Genomic DNA, 23375 nt, shown 5'->3' on the forward strand with positions numbered 1-23375 from the left:
AGGACAATACAGTGCCACCGACGCGAACCGCTACCAATGATTGTGGGCTCTCCTTCTCCATGGCCGACGTGAGTAAAACATTTAAACGTGTTAACTCTCTTAAGCCTGCCGGCCCAGATGGAATCCCTAGCCGCGTCCTCAGCGCATGCGCAGACCAGCTGGCTGGTGTGTTTACGGAAATATTCAATCAATCCCTATCCGTCTGCTGACCCCACATGCTTCAAGATGGCCACCATTGTTCCTGTTCCCAAGAAAGCTACTGTAAGGTAACTGAACTAAATTAATATTGCCACGTAGCACTCACTTCTGTCATCATGAAGTGCTTTGAGAGACTAGTCAAGGATCACATCACCTCCACCCTACCTGTCACACTAGACCCACTCCAATTTGCTTACCGCCCCAATAGGTCCACAGACGATGCAATCGCCATCACACTGCACACTGCCCTATCCCATCTAGACAAGAGGAACACCTATGTAAGAATGCTGTTCACTGACTACATCTCAGCATTTAACATCATAGTACCCTCCGAACTCATCATTAAGCTTGAGACCCTGGGTCTCAACCCCGCCCTCTGCAAATGGGTCCTGGACTTCCTGATGGACCGCTCCCAGGCTCCCAGATGTTAATGGGGCCTGTTCGGCCCGCCTTTTCCTGTAGTCCACGATCAGCTCCTTTGTCTTGCTCACATTGAGGGAGAGGTTGTTGTCCTGGCACCACACTACCAGTTCTCTGACCTCCTCCCTATAGGCCGTCTCATTGCTGTCAGTGATCAGGCCTACCACTGATGTGTTGTCAGCAAACTTAATGATGGTGTTGGAGTCGTGTTTGGGCACGCAGCCGTGGGTGAACATGGAATACAGGAGTGGACTAAGTACACACCCCTGAGGGGCCCCAGTGTTAAGGCTCAGCGTGGCAGACATGTTGTTGCCTACTCTTACCACCTGGGGGGGCCTGTCAGGAAGTCCAGGATCCAGTTGCAGAGGGAGTGTTTAGTCCCAGATTCCTTAGCTTAGTGATGAGCTTCGTGGCCACTATGGTGTTGAATGCTGAGCTGTAGTCAATGAACAGCATTCTCACTAAGGTGTTCCTTTTATCAAGGTGAGAAAGAGCAGTGTGGAGTGCGATTGAGATTGTGTCAATAATAATAATAATGCCGCTTTAAGAATATGTATATACTGTATCCTTCACTATCTATTCTTTACTATCTATTGCATCTTAGCGGCTCTGTCACTGCTCATCCATATATTTTATACTTATATATTCTCATCCATTCCTTTGCTAGATTGTGTGTTAGGTTTTGTTGTGGAATTTGTTAGATATTAGGTTTTGTTTCTGGAATTGTTAGATATTACCTGTTAGATACTGCTGCACTGTTGGATCTAGAAGCAACAGCATTTCGCTACACTCACAAAAACATCTGCTAGCCATGTGTATGTGACCAATAAAATTTGATTTGATTTGATTACAAGGGGGCTAATCCTTGCACTGGGCTTCCGAATAAACAGAGCCGGTTTTCAGGATTCCTGAGAGGGACAGGTGGATGTATTTGGATGAGCCATATTCGCCCGCAAGATTGTGTGGCTCTGGAACCTCCTCCCCAAGCATTTACTGTGGCAACAGTGCTCCCAAGTTGCTTGTTCAATGGGGTCAAGTTCCTGGTTGCCAAAGTCCCCGAACCTGGTGTGGACCGGATATCAGAACGCACAGTTCCTTCTCCACGTTCAGACACACGGTTGTCAAGAGTGGTGGATATGAAAACAATAATTATCCCAGTCCTCAGGGTGGAGCGCTGCCCCTTAGGAGATCATTTATGGGAGACTGGCAGTCTCACCATGGGTGATGACGACGGTGGCGAGAGGGTATAGTCTACAAATCACTCTGCATCCTCCTCCTTTTGTGGCTTCATTACGTCAATGGTCCCCGAGGTCCTAGCACCTGTCTCTAGAGAGGAGATTTCCTCTCTCCTTCAAACGCAGGCTGTGTGGGTCCTGTGTCAGAGGAACAGAGCGGTTGGTAAAGCCTGTACTTCTTAGTTGTCGGGAGCGATGGAAAGTTGGATTCCATCCTGGACTTACTCACCCTTCACCAGCTATTGCAGTCTGTGCGTTCCAGCGATTGGTTCACATCCATAGATCTGAAGAATACATATTTTCAAGTGCTATACATCCTCCCCATCTCCCTATTGCCCACACATTTTCTATGGTGGTGGTGGCAGTTTTGGCACTGGTGCAGTGTCAGGGGATCAGAGTATTTTATTTTGACTGGTCGTAGGGAACAGGTGGAGCTGCACACTGCCACTCTGGTTTTCTCTGGGGTTCATAGTGAATCACAAGAAAAGTTGTTTGACTCCGGTTCAGCGAATTCAGTTTCTGGGTCTCGTTCTGGACTCGGTTCTGAATCATGCATTTTTGTCCCAACAGAGGAGGGTTGCATTCCGGCTCTGTCGTGCACTGTATCAGCTGGGTGTCCGCTAGGTGCCTTTTCGCTTGTGCCTGCAGTTATTGGGTCTGACGGCATCTAAACTCTGCAAAAAATGAAACGTCCCTTTTTCAGGACCTTGTCTTTCAAAGATAATTTGTAAAAATCCAAATAACTTCACAGATCTTCATTGTAAAGGGTTTTAACACTGTTTCCCATGTTTGTTCAACGAACCATAACCAATTATTGAACATGCACCTGTGGAACGGTCGTTAAGGCACTAACAGCTAACAGACGGTAGACAATTAAGGTCACAGTTATGAAAACTTAAGACACAAAAGAGACCTTTCTACTGACTCTGAAAAACATCAAAATAAAGATCCCTGGTCCCTGCTCATCTGCGTGAACGTGCCTTAGACATGCTGCAAGGAGGCACGAGGACTGCAGATGTGGCCAGGGCAATAAATTGCAATGTCCGTACTGTGAGACGCCTAAGACAGAGGTAATTGGAGACAAGACGGAGAGCTGATCGACGATCAGTGATCATCCTCGCAGTGGCAGACCACGTGTAACAACACCTGCACAAGATCGGTACATCCGAACATCACACCTGCGGGACAGGTACAGGATGGCAACAACAACTGCCCAAGTTACACCAGGAACGCACAATCCCTCCATCAGTGCTCAGACTTTCTGCGATAGGCTGAGAGAGGCTGGACTGAGGGCTTGTAAGCCTGTTGTAAGGCAGGTCCTCACCAGACATCACTGGCAACAACATTGCCTATGGGCACAAACCCACCGTCGCTGGACCAGACAGGACTGCAAAAACGGCTCTTCACTGACGAGTCACAGTTTTGTTTCACCAGGGGTGATGGTCGGATTCACGTTTATTGTTGAAGGAATGTACTCTGGAGCGGGATTGATTTGGAGGTGGAGAGTCCGTCATGGTCTGGGCGGTGTGTCACACTATCATCAGACTGAGCTTGTTGTCATCGCAGGCAATCTCAAAGCTGTGCGTTACAGGGAAGACATCCTCCTCCCTCATGTGGTACCCTTCCTGCAGGCCCATCCTGACATGACCCTCCAGCATGACAATGCCACCAGCTATACTGCTCGTTCTGTGCATGATTTCCTGCAAGACAGGAATGAGTGTTCTGCCATGGCCAGCGAAGAGCCTGGATCTCAACCCCATTGAGCACGTCTGGGACCTGTTGGATCAGAGGGTGAGGGCTAGGGCCATTCCCCCAAGAAATGTCTGGGAAATTGCAGGTGCCTTGGTGGAAGAGTGGGGTAACATCTCACAGCAAGAACTGACAAATCTGGTGCAGTCCATGAGGAGGAGATGCACTGCAGTACTTAATGCAGCTGGTGGCCACACCAGATACTGACTGTTACTTTTGATTTTGACCCCCCCTCCCCCCCTTTGTTCAGGGACACATTATTACATTTCTGTTAGTCACATGTCTGTGGAACTTGTTCAGTTTATGTCTCAGTTGTTGAATCTTGTTATGTTCATACAAATATTTACACATGTTAAGTTTGCTGAAAATAAACACAGTTGACAGTGAGAGGACGTTTCTATTTTTGCTGAGTTTATGAAAGCTGTGGTGCCTCTGTGACTTTTGTTGATGTGTCTGTTTCAGCGCTGGGTGATTGTTGATGACAGGATGGTGGTGGCATGCATCATCAGACAGGGTGGGATGTCGTCTCTCTCTCTCCTAAACCTGGCCCGTTATCTGCTCGTATGGAGCAGTGCGCATTTTCTGTTGCTCAAACTTTGGTCCTGGACGCTCTGTATGAGCCTCTGTTTGAACCATTGGAGTCTGTGGACCTGAAGGTCCTTTCCTAAAAGACTGCCCTGCATATTGTGCATTTATCCAGGTTACCACAGTTAACCTGTTGGTTTGAGCCTTGGGCTGCTGTGGTTCGTTGATGAGGCTGCGCGTGAATGCACATTATCAAGTCACAGCAGATGCCCTGTTGTTTTGGACTTGCGGTTCCTTGTGTGAGTTCTGGCATTCCAGACTCCTATGTTAGCCTTTTTGGAACCAGTAGGATCTACGGACTAGGCCTGCCGTGGTCAATGTTACGCAGCTTTTTGTCCAGGTTACCACAGTTTTCCTGTGTGTTTGAGCCTTGGGTTGCTTTGATGTGTGGCAGCATGCGAGTACACAGTTTCCGTGTTACTGCAGGTTTTCTGTGGGTTTGAGCCTCAGGCTGCCATGGTTCAACAACTCTTGCCGGTTCAGTGTGCATAGCCAAGTTGCAGCAGGTTCTGGTTCCCTATGTGGGGCTATGACAGTTCAGGCCTCATGAGTCTGTGACAGTTCAGGCTTCTCAGGTATGTATTAGGGAAAAAGGTGGCTTCTGTAATCCTTTTTTGGAGTCGGTGGAACGTGCATGTGCTGGGCTACAATAGGCCTCCTAGTTTGGTAACCTCCTGGGCAGGCTTGGGGCGTGATTGTATGTCCCCATAGTATGTTATACAGAGTGACCGACTGAAAGGGAACGTACGTGGTCACATAAAAAACTGAGGGAGATTTTACCGTAATTCTGTGACCAAACTTTGCATCTGCACAGTTTTTCAATGAAATGTGTTTTGGTGAAATGTTCTGTGTCAATTGTTCAAAGTAGTCCTTGTGCATGCATTAGTGCTGAACGTCTAGTGCTTTTTGAGGTCGGTTTGGTTTCGGTTCGATTTCGGTTTAGATTATTTGGGTTGAATGCTGCAACTACACAGAATAAAACAATAATACAAGTCCCATGATGGTAGTGACTGCTAATTACTGCTTATCACTTATTAAAACCTCTATTGGATTGGTGTCCCTATACCGGGACGGTTGATGTTAACGTGTGCTAATGTGGCTAGAATGACGTTGTAAGTAACAGCAAACTTTCCAAGACATAGACATGTCTTATATGGGCAGATAGCTTAAATGTTTGCTAATCTAACTGCACTATCCAATTTATAGTAGCTATTACAGTGAAAAAATACCATGCCATTATTTGAGGAGAGTGCACAACAACACGGCAACTGGTTTGATACATTTACCTCTGAAGGTAAATAATGTACTTACATTCAGTTATCTTGCTCTGATTTGTCATCCTGAGGGTCCCAGAGATAAAAATGTAGCATAGTTTTGTTTGATAAAATCTAGTATTATACTCAAATGTAGGAACTGGGTTCTACAGTTTGAACCCCTGCTGTCTCTGGCTCCACACCCATCTCGCACGGCCATCTAGATGTGTGAAAGTTAGTGTATAAGCTAACTCATCTCTGATTAGCTGTTGTTGTCTTATCCGTTGTTGTTTTAGCTAGTCCTCCCAATCAACACCTGTGATTGCTTTATGCCTCGCTTTATGTCTCTCTCTAATACCAATATGCCTTGTATACTGTTGTTTAGGATAGTTCTAATTGTTTTAGTTTACTGTGGAGCCCCTAGTCCCACTCAACATGCCTCAGATACCTCTTTTGTCCAACCTCCCACACATGTGGTGACCTCACCCAGCATAACGAGTGCGTCCAGAAATGCAACCTCTCTTATCGTCACTCAATGCCTAGGTTTACTCAATGCCTAGGTACATTATGCCCTGAATCTATCCTACCACGCCCAGAAATCTGCTCCTTTCATTCTCTGTCCCCAATGTACTAGACGACCAGTTCTTATAGCCTTTAGCCGTACCCACATCCTACTCCTCCTCTGTTCCTTGGGTGATGTAGAGGTTAACCCAGGCCCTGCGTGTCCTCAGGCACTCTCATTTGTTGACTTTTGTAACCGTAAAAGCCTTGGTTTCATGCATGTTAAGATCAGAAGCCTCCTCCCTAAGTTTGTTTTACTCACTGCTTTAGCACCCTGACATCCTTGCTGTGTCTGAATCCTGGCTTAGGAAGGCCACCAAAAATTCTGAGATGTGCATCCCCAACTACAACAAGATAGAACTGCCAAAGGGGGAGGAGTTGCAATCTACTGCAGAGATAGCTTGCAAAGTTCTGTCATACGTTCCAGGTCTATGCCCAAACAGTTCGAGCTTCTAATTTTAAAAATGTTTCTCTCCAGAAATAAGTATCTCACTGTTGCCGCCTGTTATAGACCCCCCTCAGCTCCCAGCTGTGCCCTGGACACCATATGTAAATTGATTGCCCCCCATCTATCTTCAGAGTTCGTTCTGTTAGGTGACCTAAACTGGGATATGCTTAACACACCGGCAGTCCTACAATCTAAGCTAGGTGCCCTCATACTCACAGAAATTATCAAGGAACCCAACAGGTACAACCCTAAATCCGTAAACATGGGCACCCTCATAGACATTATCCTGACCAACCTGCCCTCCAAATACACCTCTGCTGTTTTAAATCAGGATCTCAGTGATCACTGCCTCATTGCCAGCATCTGTAATGGGTCCGCGGTCAAACAACCACCTCTCATCACTGTCAAACGCTCCCTAAAACACTTCTGCAAACAGGCCTTTCTAATCGACCTAGACCGGGTATCCTGGAAGGATATTGACCTCATCCCGTCAGTAGAAGATGCCTGGTCGTTCTTTAAAAGTAATTTCCTCACCTTCTTAAATAAGCATGCCCCTGTCAAAAAATGTAGAACTAAGAACAGATATAGCCCTTGGTTCACTCCAGACCTGACTGCCCTCGACCAGCACAAAAACATCCTGTGGCGGAATGCACTAGCATCGAATAGTCCCCACGATATGCAACTTTTCAGGGAAGTCAGGAACCAATACTGATTGCATAGTCAGTTAGGAAAGCAAAAGCTAGCTCTTTCAAACAGAAATTTGCATCCTGTAGCTCTAACTCCAAAAAGTTTTAGGACACTGTAAAGTCCATGGAGAATAAGAGCACCTCCTCCCAACTGCCCACTGCACTGAGGCTAGGAAACATTGTCACCACTGATGAATCCACGATAATCGAGAATTTCAATAAGTGTTCTCTACGGTTGGTCATGCTTTCCTCCTGGCTACCCCAACCCCAGCAAACAGCTCCATACCCCCCGCAGCTACTTGCCTGAGCCTCCCCAGCTTCTCCTTCACCCAAATCCAGATAGCAGATGTTCTGAAAGAGCTGCAAAACCTGGATCCGTACAAATCAGCTGGGCTAGACAATCTGGACCCTCTCTTTCTAAAATTATCCGCCACCATTGTTGCAACCCCTATTACCAGTCTGTTCAACCTCTCTTTTGTATCGTCCAAGATCCCTAAAGACTGGAAAGCTGCCACGGTCATCCCCCTTTTCAAAGGGGGTGACACTCTAGACCCAAACTGTTACAGACCTATATCCATCCTGCCTTCCTAAAGGTTTCAAAAGCCAAGTTAACAAACAGATCACTGACCATTTCAAATCCCACCGTACCTTCTCCGCTGTGCAATCCGGTTTCCAAGCTGGTCACGGGTGCACCTCAGCCACGCTCAGGGTACTAAACGATATCATAACCGCCATCGATGAAAGACAGTACTGTGCAGCCGTCTTCATCGACCTGGCCAAGGCTTTCGACTCTGTCAATGACCGTATTCTTATCGGCAGACTCAACATCCCTCAACAACTACTTCTCAGATAGAGTTCAGTGTGTGAAATCGGAGGGCCTGTTGTCCGGACCTCTGGCAGTCTCTATGGGTTAAACAGGGTTAAATTCTCGGGCCGACTCTTTTCTCTGTATATATCAACGATGTCGCTCTTGCTGCGGGGGATTCCTTGATCCACCTCTGTGCAGACGACACCATTCTGTATACATCTGGCCCTTCTTTGGACACTGTGTTAACAAACCTCCAAACGAGCTTCAATGCCATACAAAACACCTTCCATGGCCTCCAACTGCTCTTAAACGCTAGTAAAACTAAATGCATGCTCTTCAACCGATCTGCTTCTTTAATCAGAACAACAGTTTTCTGCTGTGCTAACATAATTGCAAAAGGGTTTTCTAATGACCAATTAGCCTTTTAAATGATAAACTTGGATTAGCTAACACAACGTGCCATTGGAACACAGGAGTGATGGTTGCTGATAATGGGCCTCTGTACGCCTATGTAGATATTCCATAAAAAATCTGCCGTTTCCAGCTACAATAGTCATTTACAACATTAACAATGTCTACACTGTATTTCTGATCAATGTGATGATATTTTGATGGACAAGAAATTTGCTTTTCTTTCAAAAAACAAGGACATTTCTAAGTGACCCCAAACTTTTAAACGATAGATACAAATTTAATATGAATGATTGATCCCTTAACCATCAGAAAGGTTTCACTCTAGTATTGGACATGCACATAAGCAGAGAGTGGAAAAATGCAGTATACCTATATACCGTAGGGTGCAGTGAGAAAATGCTATAAATCTTACACCATCCTTGTTGAGTGATGAATACTATAGCAAATTGTACAGAATGAGGTCAAGTAAATAGAGCTTGAAACCCGGCTAAGTAGTCACAGAAAATTAACATTTTTAGTGCATCTCTCCCTCTGTCCCTGTCCCTGTGCGTAGCATCTGGGATGGCGCACCCATGGAAACTGTGGCATGCACAGGAGTCCCCTGGGAGTCCCGGATTAAACACACACACATACATGCACACAAACACCCACACACAGGCAATAAAAACAGACACATGCTCAAATCGAATGCAATGCTGACACGACAGCCAGAAGAGCTCAAGACATCAATTAACATCAAATCAAATCAAATGTATTGGTCACATACACAGATTTGGCAGATGTTATTGCGTGTGTAGTGAAATGTAGCAAAATAGGAAGCTTTACCATGTTGGACTTTCCACTATGTCCTAGGGTTGGTGTAACTGAGATCTGCTGACGTCTGCTGATCATGTGTACTGTAGTGTATGGAAGGCCACCATACTTTTCCAAAATCCATAAACAACTAGTGAATGATGCCTAGTAGCATCTCATCAGTACTTAGCAAGTACATGACCGATAAAATCACAGGAAGTGTCTTGCAATATAAGTGTCTGCATCTAGCTAGTTCCTCTCCACTTTGCCTAGCAATCAACAAAAATACTTCTGAAAGTGCCATTTGGAATGAACATTTGAGTTGTGATCAGACTCCAGAAGCAGAATGTGAAGGAAAGGGGTGGGGGTGTGAGTGATGCGACTCATATTGAAAATGATTCATGATAATAATCTAGCGGCTTGTCAAGAGTCAAGGTAATAACACTAAGACCATAACACCGTTTTTTTCAATCGCTATTTTCACAAGTAGCCTATGTGGTGAATTTTCAAAACACTTAATGGGTGATTCCATCGCTATGGATGTTACATTTGCATGCAGAATCACAACTTGAATGTCTCACAGAATGGACAAACAAAATATAAATTCAACTTTTGATGTGTGTATGTCTATAATTCCCTTGGAGGGAGTGTATACCCAAAAAAGCCACTTCTAAATATTAGCATGTTGGAGAAATTAAGCAAATAAGAGGCTGCATTATGGATGTTACATGAAATGGACAAGCTTTTTGGGGAGACTGAACATATTAGCACAATTTCTTTGAGTTTGTAAGTCTTAAGTCAAGACATGGACAGTGATTTTGTGGGAAAGGCTGTGCTGAACACAAAAATTATAATTTTGAAAATATTCTAATTTCCATTTTTACTTTAGAGAGGAAAATGACCATAATGGTTTTTACGCCCTCCATTAAGGATGTTACAGAGTCTGAAATAGACAGTCAAATCTTAAAGTTTCTTGATCAAAATCTATTAAAATCTGTTTAAAAAAAATCTGTAGAAGGGATAGTATCTTGGGATTGCATATTTACAGGTAGCCTGAATAGTATACAAGGCCAAGCACCTCACCCTAATAGGGTATTTTTTTTATCTTTATAAATATCATTAGAAGTTGAATGTAGACACACATATAATGTTTTTTTTTTGTATTACAACTTTTCTGAAACATTGTAACAACATGTAACAAAATGTGTAAATTAGACTATATACACATGCCCAATCCACTTCTCTGGACACTGCATGAAGTCACTATATTTTGGGGGGCTTTCATTGGAAAAAGACACTACTGAACAATTCATACATTGTTGATAAACACTCCTCTCATCTTTCTTTCTAAACAACAGTACTGCAATATACTGTATGATAAATGCATTTAATCATATATTTTCTAAGAGAATCTTAGCTAGAACACATCATTTTCAAGATATCAACAATTGTTTCCTTTTAATAGGTCTGAAGAATACATCTCAAAACAAGCACGGAAAATGTGGTGAATGCACAAGCTTCTGAAGCTATCATACATCAATATCCAAATCAAATCTACTGTAAGTTTATTTGTCACGTACATAGATTTGCAGATGCTTGTGTTTCTAGCTCCAACAGTGCAGTAATACCTAGCAACGCAAAAACATACACACGTAATCCAAATTGTAAAAGAAAGAAATGAAGAAATGTCAGAACAAATCCAATTAACAACCAAATGCAATTTATATGTATCTACACAGAATTAATTCCACAAGATATATTTGTGGAATGATAGGAATGATATGTACAGCAATATACATATTAGAATGAGCTATGTCGAGAATAAAGTGTATACAGTGCATTTGGAAAGTATTCAGACCCCTGACTTTTTACACATTTTGTTATGTTACAGCTTTATTCTAAAACTGATTAAATTATTTATTTTTTCTCATCAATCTACACACAATACACCATCACGACAAATTGAAACAGGTTTTTTTTTAATGTTTGCAAATGTATTAAAAATGTAAAATATAAATACCTTATTTACATCATTATTCAGACCCCTGCCTTTTTCTACATTTTGTTATGTTACAGCCTTATTCTAAAATGGATTAAATACTTTTTTACCCTCCTCAATCTACACACAATACACCATAATGACAAAGTTAAAACAGGTTTTTTGATATTTTTGCAAATGTATTCAAAATAAAAAACAGATTTACCTTGTTTACGTAAGTATTCAGACCCGAAATTGAGCTCAGGTGCATCCTGTTTCCATTGATCATCCTTGAGATGTTTCTACAACTTGATTGGAGTCCACCTGTGGTAAATGAAATTGATTGGACATGATTTGGAACACACGCTGTCTATATAAGGTCGCACAGTTAACAGGGCATGTCAGAGCAAAAACCAAGCCATGAGGTTGAAGGAATTGTCCGTAGAGCTACGAGACAGGATTGTGTCGAGGCACAAATCTGAGGAAGGTTATTAAAGCGCTGAAGGTCCCCAAGAACACAGTGGCCTCTATCATTCTTAAATGGAAAAAGTTTGGAACCACCAAGACTCTTCTTGGAGCTGTCCGCCCAGCCAAACTGAGCAATTGGGGGAGAAGGACCTTGGTCAGGGAGGTGACCAAGAACCAAATGGTCACTCTGACAGAGCTCCAGAGTCTCTGTTGAGACAACCATCTCTGCAGCCCTCCACCAATCAGGCCTTTATGACAGAGTTGCCAGACGGAAGCCACTCCTCAGTAAAAGGCACATGACAGCCCACTTGGAGTTTGCCGTAAGGCACCTAAAGGACTCTCAGACCAAGAGAACAAGATTCTCTGGTCTGATGAAACCGAGATTGACCTTTGACCTGAATGCCAACCAGGCACCGCTCATCACCTGACCAATACCATCCCATCACCTGACCAAAGTCATACCCGTGGTATACTGTCTGATATACCACGGCTGTCAGACAATCAGCATTCAGGGCTCGAACCACCCAGTTTATAATATTACTTAAACTATAATATTACTTAAAACATGCAGCCTACAGGTGCATGTTTTATAAACGTATAATTTTAAATGGATAATGTACTTTTATAAACTGGGTGGTTCGAGCCCTGAATGCTGATTGGCTGACCGCCTTGGTGTATCAGACAGTATACCACGGGTATGACAAAATATTTCATTTTAGTGCTCTAATTACATTGGTAACCAATTTATAATAGCAATAAGGCACCTCGGGGGTTTGTGGTATATGGCCAAGCACTCCGCGTTGCGTCATGCATAAGAATAGCCCTTGGCCGTGGTATATTGGCCATACACCCCCCCCCGTGCCTTATTGCTTAAGTAACCCCCCAACAAAAAAACAACAAAACACATGTAAAATAAAGTATAAATAGGGGTATTGTAAAGCAGTTGGTTATTGTAAAAACGTAACAAGATCACCATTTCTACGTGACTTGTCAAGTGATACAGTTTCGTCTGTCTCTCTGCTTCGAAATTCATCAGCTTATCATCAGCTTATCAATGAAATTCAGATAATGAGTGGAATATATTGTTATAAACAATCCAGGTATTTCAGCAGTGCATTTTACTGTACACTATAATTCTAAATGGTAGCACATATAGAGTGAGTCTTGCCACATTGTCCTATTCAAGAACACTGGCTGATGCAGAATGTTGATGTAGTATTCACAGCCACATAAACATACATTTATGTCAAATTGATACATTTATGAGGTAATAATATAGTATTTTACAGTGTTCAGCAGTTATCAAACTATATACATTAACTAGGCACTCCACAATTTTGGTTCAGCAGTTTTCAGTTTTGAGAAGTTTGATTAAGTGATAGTTAATTGTATTGTTAACAAATGACAAGAAAATCTAATCAAAAGTAAGGAGAATATTTAATTTTTAAAAGCAGATACTAGATTGAACATGTATCCAAATTGAAAAGGGTGATTTTGTGCAGTGAACAAGTGACTTTGTGGATTTGTTTGTTATACTCAGTCAATTGAAAATGTACTTAGAGTTTTGACAAATTAGCCATTTTGATGATTCGTTTAGATTTTTGTGAAAGTGTACCACATACTTGTGAAGAGTTTTCATTAATTGGACTTTTGACCAATCAGATAAGCTCCGAAAAGATCTGATGTGAAAAGATCTGATGTGATTGGTCAAAAGACCAATTAGTGGAAAAAATATCAGAATTTGGCTGCCTGTCTTAACGCAGCCTTTGTAATGCAGTTTCCCAGAGTCTTCATGGTGGAGTATGTTGATACTGACATGCTGTAATATACTGACATCCGTATCCCTTTCCTCTTTCCTCAGGGAGTGGTCTGCCCAGAGTACAACACCCAAAAAGCACACCTTCTCCCTGGCTATGACCGGCTAAGATGGGGCTCTGGCAGTGATACCGCTGGGAAGGGCCTTTGAGTGATCACACATTGGGACTCCGGGATTGCCCACCTACTCCGACACTGCAGCCCGGCCTACGTGGCCAGCATGAGCGTTGGGCGTATCAACCGTTACAGCATTGTGTCGTCGGAGGAGGAGGCGCTGCGCCTCACCAATATGCACAGCAGCAGCGGTGGCGGCATGAACGGCTTCGGCAACGGCAAGATCCACACACGCCGCAAGGTCCGCAACCGCTTTGTCAAGAAGAATGGCCAGTGCAACGTGCAGTTCACCAACATGGAGGACAAGTCGTCGCGCTACATGGCCGACCTTTTCACCACGTGCGTGGACATCCGTTGGCGCTACATGCTGGTGCTGTTCACACTGGTGTTCGTGCTGTCCTGGCTGGCCTTTGGCCTGGCCTTCTGGGTTATAGCGTTGCTCCACGGCGACCTGGACAACCCTGCCGGAGACGACAACTTCACGCCTTGCGTCCTGCAGGTCAACGGCTTCGTGGCCGCCTTCCTGTTCTCCATCGAGACCCAGTCTACCATCGGCTACGGCTACCGCTGTGTGACAGAGGAGTGTCCAGTCGCCGTGTTCATGGTGGTCTTCCAGTCCATCGTTAGCTGCATCATCGACTGCTTCATGATCGGCGCCATCATGGCCAAGATGGCACGGCCCAAGAAACGTGCGCAGACACTACTGTTCAGCCACAACGCAGTGATCGCTTTACGCGACAGCAAGCTGTGCCTCATGTGGAGGGTGGGGAACCTAAGGAAGAGTCACATCGTAGAGGCCCATGTCAGAGCTCAGCTCATCAAACCCCGGATCACTGACGAAGGGGAGTATAACCCCCTGGACCAAATAGACATCAATGTGGGCTTTGACAAAGGCCTGGACAGGATCTTCTTGGTTTCTCCCATTACGATTATCCATGAGATCAATGAGGATAGTCCACTATATGGGATCAGGAAAAATGACCTGGAGACGGCGGATTTTGAGATTGTGGTCATACTGGAAGGGATGGTCGAGGCAACCGCCATGACTACGCAGGCCCGCAGCTCCTATCTGGCCACGGAGGTACTGTGGGGTTACCGGTTCGAGCCAGTGCTCTTCGAGGAGAAGAACCTGTACAAGGTGGATTACTCTCACTTTCACAAGACCTACGAGGTACCGTCCACCCCGTGCTGCAGTGCCAAGGACATGGTGGAGAACAAGTTCCTGGTGCCCACCTCCAACTCCTTCTGTTACGAGAACGAGCTGGCCTTTCTCAGCAGGGATGAGGATGAGGAAGAGGAGGTGGTGGGCATGGGCAGTGGTACATTCAGAGCGCTGGCCAACCTGAACAGTCTGGACCGGAACAATCGACACGAGTTTGAGCGGCTACAGACCACCAGGGGACTGGACCAAAGGTCGTACCGCAGGGAGTCGGAGATATGACCTCGGCCCTATCTGGGGTCAACTTCGATACGTTTTCTTTCCTTCCAAGGGTAAAAATGCAGAACAATGCGCAGTGCCATAGGAAAAGCTTACTACTGTAATAGGATGTAAAGTAAATGAGGGGACAGTGAAAGGGAAAGCGGGACATTGGAAAAAGTGGATGCTAGCAAACGTATGCAGCATGCAAAACTGTGGTAAAGAATGTCCACAGGACCACAACAAAAGGAAAAGGCCAGTGAAGGACATTATTCCTTCATGGAAACTTGAATCTTCATTTTTCATTTGAGTTGAGAGTGTTTAATGATGCATCGAACAGGTATAATGGCAAGACCTAATAATCAGGTCCTAGGTGTAAATATTATTCCTTAGATAAGTTATGTTTCATGTGGAGTATTATTTTAAAAAACATCTTTAAAAGATTATTTGTAGCTATTTCAAGTTGCTATTGGGCACAAATGGCAGCGTTACAGTTTAAAGCTACATATAAGCTTCCCACATTGCTGGAATTCACCATCGCTGGAACTGAGTTCGGTGACACATTGAAAATTCCTATAAAAGTGAACTGCAACATTCAGAAGCAATGAGCCATGCTAAATGGTCTAACCATCCACGAGCCACTGAAGCACAATATAGTTTCACAACTTGGACTTAATTTTAACCAGTTGTGATGAATACATATCATTTGCACTATAAGCAGAACTTAAGAGTAGGCCCTACAGTAATGCAATAAATAAATTTAGAATGGGCAATACATTTTATTGTTCATTTTGATACCCCTTGCTTAAAACATTAAAATAACACAGGATTATTCTGACCTCAATGAAGTTTGAAACTACGAAGTTGTTGATATGGAAAATATCATTGCATTTCATAATTCTTTTCATTATTCTCTTTACAACGAATCTATGCACATCATTAATGTTATCAGGAGACAGAAACTCAATGGAGATGATGCAATCATCATTGCATAATTCTACGAAGAGAACGGGTTTGATGAAAGTATGTCTGAACTCAATGAGAATTGAAGGGCTTCACATGTAAAAAGCATTTACCCTCTATTACACTGCATGACCAAAAGTATGTGGACCCCTGCTCGTTGAGCATCTCATTCCAAAATCATGGGCATTAATATGGAGTTGGTTCCCCCTTTGCTGCTATAACAGCCTCCACTCTTCTGGGAAGGCTTTCCAATAGATGTTGAAACATTGCTGTGGTGACTTGCTTCAATTCAGCCACAAGAGCATTAATGAGGTCGGGCACTGATTAGGTGTTCGATGGGGTTGAGGTCAGGGCTCTGTGCAGGCCAGTCAAGTTCTTCCACACCAATCTCGACAAACCATTTCTGTATGGACCTTGCTTTGTGTAAGGGGGTATTGTCACGCTGAAACAGGAAAAGGCCTACCCCAAACTGTTGCCACGAAGTTGGAAGCACAGTTGGAAGATTTCCTTTCACTGGAATTAAGTGGCCTAGCCAGAACCATGAAAAACAACCCCAGACCATTACTCCTCCTCCACCAAACTTTACAGTTGGCACTATGCATTCGGGCAGATAGCGTTCTCATGGCATCCGCCAAACCCAGATTTGTCTGTCGGGCTGCCAGATGGTGAAGTGTGAATCATCAGTCCAGAGAATGCGTTTCCAATGCTCCAGAGTTCAATGGCGGCGAGTTTTACACCCCTCCAGCTGACACTTGGCATTGCGCATGGTGATCTTAGGCTTGTGTGCAGCTGCCCAGCCATGGACTTGCACTGATGTTGCTTCCAGAGGCAGTTTGAACTCAGTAGTGAGTGTTGCAACCAAGGACAGACCATTTTTACGTGCAATGCACTTCAGCACTCGGCGGTCATGTACTGTGAGTTTGTGTGGCCTACCACTTCGTGGCCTACCACTTCCACTACACTATAACAGCATTTACAGTTAACAGGGGCAGCTCAAGCAGTGCAGAAATTTGACAAACTGATTTGTTGAAAAGGTGGTATCTTATGACAGTGCCATGTTGAAAGTCACTGAGCTCTTCAGTAAGGCCATTCTACTGCCAATGTTTGTCTACAGAGATTGCATGGCTGTGTGCTCGATATTAAACACTTTCATCAATGGGTGTGGCTGAAATAGCCGAATCCACTAATTTGAAGGGGTGTCCACATACTTTTGTGTATAAAGTGTATCTTTATAGTAAATAACAGTTATTGTATGTTATAAAATCCCTTTTGATAGCTAAGTTCAAATAATATGAGGTGCATGCAGAAAGAATGGGACTTTACCAGGTAAATGGATGTGAGTTAAGTTTTACTTTGCACAAAAACTGTCATCAACATATTCATAATGGCCTACACAGGATATGCGTGTGGGACAGGACATTCCCTTATTATGTTAAAATTATTCATCCAATTCTTTTAGAAATATATGGGCAAGCTTTTAAAAAAACACTATCAAGCACAAGAAACTATCTGTGATATGGTGATTTGATTCCATCACACCTATGACGCAATAGATTTACACGATCAGTTGGACAGCCAATATGAAAAGCAATAATACTGAAATGCACCTTCCTATTATTTAGTCAACATAATGGACGATTGGCACAAAGCTCCGTTTTATTTCTGGATACCACTTCTCGAGTCTAATGACTCTCCATTTTTTTTGTGGTGCACCTGTTAGATAACAGCACCACACTCATCTCTCTGACAGTGATGTTTTGAGTTTGAGTTGCATAGACATCCTTCATCCTTCATTTACTGGAGTGCTCTCCAAAGTTAGATAACTCAAGAGGTTGCTGAGCAGCTGAGTTAAGTTTGATTTGGTACAACATTATATTAAGAATGATATGGACAAAATTATTTGTAAGGAGTGTTGTTGATATGGAATCCTACACCCACTGCGCACAGACGTGAATTCAACATCTATTCCACATTGGTTCAATGTCACTTCATTGAAATGACGTGGAACAACGTTGACTCAACCATTGTGTGCCCAGTGGGAAGCTACCGAAACTCAACTTGAAATTCGAATTGGACAATGATGCTTTGGACTGGAAGTAACAAAAGTAGTCATAATTGAGAGAGGTAAAAAGTGTCTTGAACGTAAATAATCTAGGTTCAACTTCAAGCACAATACCAAGCAAAACATTTCTAAATGGGGGCGGCAGGTAACCTAATGGTTAGAGTGTTGGGTCGGTAATCAAAAGGTTGCAGGATCGAATCCCTGAGCTGACAAGGAGAAATTCTGTCTTTCTGCCCCTGAGCAAGGCAGTTAACCCACTGCTGCCGTGGATGTCAATTAAGGCAGCCCCCTGCACCTCACTGATTCAGAGGGTTAAATGTGGAATACACATTTCAGTTGTACAACTGACTAGGACTTCCCTTAAAACCAAATAAATGTACTATTTTAGTATGTACAGATTTGTTTTTGTCTTCGTTACACTAGATTGAGTAGTTTTATCAGTATCTAAGTAAAGCAAGAAAACTAAGGTGCATGACAGACACATTGGAATATTTGGCATGAATCGTAGAATTTGAAATGTAATTTATGCCTACACATAATGCGCTGCTCTACGAAATAGCACACCATTTATTATGCTGTGTCATGGAGTTAATGTCCCCTAAGATACTACTTTTCTCTATTTCCATTGACACCAAAATCACTGCCCTTCAAAGCAAGAAAACAACTATGAGATGGTCATTCAGCTGGCTACAATGACTGATATTTTCCTAGTGGTCCTGTTATCCCTTGGGTATACTTTGCTCTAAATAATCCTACATAATGTGTTGCTTTTTTGCTTTTTTAAGAAAAGAGAGTTTTTTGGGAGATGAATGAAACCTTTTCGTCCCAATCCTAGACTTTATGCTCATTGCCTTCTGGGAAGGCTCTGGTATCCCATGTGTGACACCTTTGTACCTACTTACAATGTTTCAGTGGTATCCATGATAAAGCATAATCAGCTTCTATGCTGCATCATCGGAATGCAAAGTTCCATTATGCCTTTTCATTTAATTTTTTTATTTTTCCGGAAGGATTTTATTCAGTTTTAATGTTACCCAATCTGACCCCATTAAAACAGAGAAGGCACTAGCAATACACATGTATCAAAGGTGCACAAAGTCAACAAAGTATATTAGGTAACAGCTAAACATACACAGAAATCAACACATCTATTTTTATATTAAGTTGTTTTTAATATGACAGTATTTCCTTGAGATACAGTGTAACAAAATCATCCATATTAATCAATTTTGTACCAGGAAAAAGTCAGAAGATTAGATTGTTTTTCATTTCAGCTTTTGATTAAACAGGTATTTCTCTTAAAGGGATGATTGGAAAACCTTTGACCTCTGTAGAAGTCTTTCTATGGCCCAGGTGAAGAAATGTGTCCTGGGCTTTTTATTTTAATGGATAATGCAAAGCCAATTAAATTATTCAATTAAAACCTAATTGTAAAAGAAAACTGAATGGAGCACATTTTTTTTCAATGTACCTATCATTGTAAAACACTGAGAACATTAGTATAATACTGAAGACAAAATATAAATGCAACATGCAACAATTTCAATGATTTCACAAGAAACGTCCTCTCACTGTCAACTGCGTTTATTTTCAGCAAACATAACGTGTGTAAATATTTGTATGAACATAACAAGATTCAACAACTGAGACATAAACTGAACAAGTTCCACAGACATGTGACTAACAGAAATGGAATAATGTGTCCCTGAACGAAGGGGGGGTCAAAATCAAAAGTAACAGTCAGTATCTGGTGTTGCCACCAACTGCATTAAGTACTGCAGTGCATCTCCTCCTCATGGACTGCACCAGATTTGCCAGTTCTTGCTGTGAGATGTTACCCCACTCTTCCACCAAGGCACCTGCAAGTTCCTGGACATTTCTGGGAGGAATGACGCTAGCCCTCACCCTCTGATCCAACAGGTCCCAGACGTGCTCAATGGGATTGAGATCCGGGCTCTTTGCTGTCCATGGCAGAACACTGACATTCCTGTCTTGCAGGAAATCATGCACAGAACGAGCAGTATGGCTGGAGGGTCATGTCAGGATGAGCCTGCAGGAAGGGTACCACATGAGGGAGGAGGATGTCTTCCCTGTAATGCACAGCATTGAGATTGCCTGCAATGACAACAAGTTCAGTCCGATGATGCTGTGACACACCGCCCCAGACCATGACGGACCCTCCACCTCCAAATTGATCCCTCTCCAGAGTACAGGCCTCGGTGTAATGTTCATTCCTTCGACGATAAACGTGAATCCGACCATCACCCCTGGTAAGACAAAACCGCGACTTGTCAGTGAAGAGCACTTTTTGCAGTCCTGTCTGGTCCAGCGACGGTGGGTTTGTGCCCATAGGCGAAGTTGTTGCCGGTGATGTCTGGTGAGGACCTGCCTTACAACAGGCCTACAAGCCCTCAGTCCAGACTCTCTCAGCCTATTGGAGACAGTATGGAGGGATTGTGCGTTTCTGGTGTAACTCGGGCAGTTGTTGTTGCCATCCTGTACCTGTCCCGCAGGTGTGATGTTCGGATGTACTGATCCTGTGCAGGTGTTGTTACACGTGGTCTGCCACTGCGAGGATGGTCAGCTGTCCGTCCTGTCTCCCTGTAGCGCTGTCTTAGGCGTCTCACAGTACGGACATTGCAATTTATTGCCCTGGCCACATCTGCAGTCCTCATGCCTCCTTGCAGCATGTCTAAGGCACATTCACGCAGATGAGCAGGGACCCTGGGCATCGTTATTTTGTTTATTTTGTTTTTTATTTTGTTTTTCAGAGTCAGTAGAAAGGTCTCTTTAGTGTCCTAAATTTTCATAACTGTGACCTTAATTGCCTACTGTCTGTAAGCTGTTAGTGTCTTAAACGACCGTTCCACAGGTGCATGTTCATTAATTGTGTAAGGTTCATTGAACAAGCATGGGAAACAGTGTTTAAACACTTTACAATGAAGATCTGTGAAGTTATTTGGATTTTTACGAATTATCTTTGAAAGACAAGGTCCTGAAAAAGGGATGTTTCTTTTTTTGCTGAGTTTATAAGAAAATCAATCAATTGAAGTAAATCCAGTAGGCCTTAATCTATCGATTTCGCATGACTGTGCAGAGATGCAGCCATGGATGGGCCTGGAAGGGCATAGGCCCACCCACTTTGATGCTGCCATCACCATGCTTCACCGTAGGAATGGTGCCTGGTTTCCTCCAGACGTGACGCTTGGCATTCAGGCCAAATTGCTCAATCTTGGTTTCATCAGACCAGACAATCTTGTTTCTCATGGTCTGAGAGTCTTAATGTGCTTTTTGGCAAACTCCAAGTGGGCTGTCATGTTCCTTTTACTGAGGAGTGGCTACTGTCTGGCCGCTCTACCATAAAGGCCTTATTGGTGGAGTGCTGCAGAGATGGTTGTCCTTCTGGAAGTTTCTCCCATCTCCACAGAGGAATTCTAGATCTCTGTCATAGGCCCTTCTCCCCCGATTTCTCAGTTTGAGAAAGGCCAACTCTAGGAAGAGTCTTGGTGGTTCCAAACTTCTTCCATTTAAGAATAATGGAGGCCACTGTGTTCTTGGGGACCTTCAATGCTACAGAAATTGTTTTGGTATCCTTCCCCAGATCTGTGACTCGACACAATCCTGTCTCAGTGCTCTACGGACAATTGGCGCCGGAGGAGATGGCTGCCGTTTTACGGCCTCCAAACCAATTGTGCTATTGTGTGTGTTTTTTCATGTTATTTGTAACTTATTTTTTGCATATTATTTCTGTCACCGTCTCTTATGACCAAAAATATCTTCTGAATATCAGGACATCAATTACTCACCTCGTACTGGATGAAGACTTTTTCTTTAAGGAGTCAGACGCGAAGAATTTACTTCAGACACCCGACAAGGCCCAAATCCCAGTCATTCACATGAGAAAGAGACTGAGATATCGGGGATGTACATCGAGGTGCCTTGTAAGGATTCGATGGTGAGTGGGCAATCTGCCTCTACCATCAGCCCTATTAGCCAACGTACAATCATTGGATTACAAAATAGACGAAAATAGACAAAATCTACGATCACGAATATCCTACCAATGGGATATTAAAAACTGAATTTCACCGAGTTGTGGCTGAACGACGACATGGATAACATGAAGCTGGCGTTTTTTACGCTTCATCTGTAAGATAGAACAGCTGCCTCCGGTAAGACAAGGGGTGGCAGTCTAGTATATTTGTAAACAACAGCTGGTGCTGAATATTAAGGAAGTCTCAAGGTCTTGCTCGCCTGAGGTAGAGTATCTCATGATAAGCTGTAGACCACACTATCTACCAAGATAGTTTTTATCTATAAACCACAAACCAATACTGGCACTAAGACAGGACTCAATGAGCTGTATAAGGCCATAAGCAAACAAGAAAAGGCTCACCCAGAGGCGACACTACTAGTGGTCGGGGACATAAATGCAGGGAAACTTAAATCCGTTTTACCTCATTTCTACCAGCATGTTAAATGTGCAAACAGAGGGAAAAAAACTCTAGATCACCTTTACTCCACACACAGAGACACGTACAAAGCTCTCCCTCACCCTCCATTTGGCAAATCTGACCATAATTCTATCCTCCTGATTCCTGCTTACAAGCAAAAACTAAAGCAGGAAGTACCAGTGACTCGCTCAATAAACAAGTGGTCAGATGATGCAGATGCTAAGCTACAGGACTGTTTTGCTAGCACAGACTGGAATATGTTCCGGGATTCTTACGATGACATTGAGGAGTACACCGCATCAGTCACTGGCTACATCAATAAGTGCATCGATGATGTCGTCCCCACAGTGACCGTTCTTACATACCCCAACCAGAAGCCATGGATTACAGGCAAAATCTGCACTAAGCTAAAGGGTAGAGCTGCCGCTTTCAAAGAGCAGGACTCTAACCCGGACGCATATAAGAAATCCTGCTATGCCCTCAGACAAACCATCAAACAGGCAAAGCGTTAATACAGGACTAAGATTGAATCGTACTACACCGGCTCTGATACTCGTCGGATGTGGCAGGGCATGCAAACAGTTGCAGACTACAAAGAGAAGCACAGCAGCGAGCTGCCCAGTGACACGAGCCTACCAGAGGAGCTAAATTACTTCTCTGCTCGCTTCGAGGCAAGCAACACTGAAGAATGCATGAGAGTATCAGCTGTTCCGGACGGCTGTGTTTTCACACTCTCTTTAAACAGGTAAACATTCACAAGGCTGCAGGGCCAGACGGATTACCAGGACGTGTATTCTGAGCATGCGCTGACCATCTGTCAAGTGTCTTCACTGTATTACCAACATGTTTCAAGCAGACCACCATAGTCCCTGTGCCCAAGAACACTAAGGTAACCTGCCTAAATGACTACTGACCCATAGCACTCATGTCTGTAGCCATGAGGTGCTTTGAAAGG

At 43.6% G+C, this 23375-nt stretch overlaps 1 protein-coding gene across 2 annotated transcripts in view; it reads left to right on the forward strand.

The window, feature by feature from the left end:
* Positions 1-16062, forward strand: part of LOC115200944 (ATP-sensitive inward rectifier potassium channel 12) — a 36644-nt gene extending 20582 nt beyond the window's left edge. Inside the window, exons 1-2 of one of the 2 annotated variants that reach the window (XM_029764084.1) lie at positions 228-266; positions 13457-16062. In XM_029764084.1, the coding sequence (XP_029619944.1) occupies positions 13631-14965 (1335 nt within the window). In that variant the 5' untranslated portion in view covers positions 228-266; positions 13457-13630 and the 3' untranslated portion in view covers positions 14966-16062. Of the gene's footprint in view, positions 1-227; positions 267-13456 lie in introns of those variants that run through there. The other variant, XM_029764083.1, reaches the window with a different exon arrangement.
* The last annotated feature ends 7313 nt before the right edge of the window (positions 16063-23375 follow it).

This window comes from Salmo trutta, chromosome 10 (assembly GCF_901001165.1).
Source record: "Salmo trutta chromosome 10, fSalTru1.1, whole genome shotgun sequence".
Taxonomy (NCBI): domain Eukaryota; kingdom Metazoa; phylum Chordata; class Actinopteri; order Salmoniformes; family Salmonidae; genus Salmo; species Salmo trutta.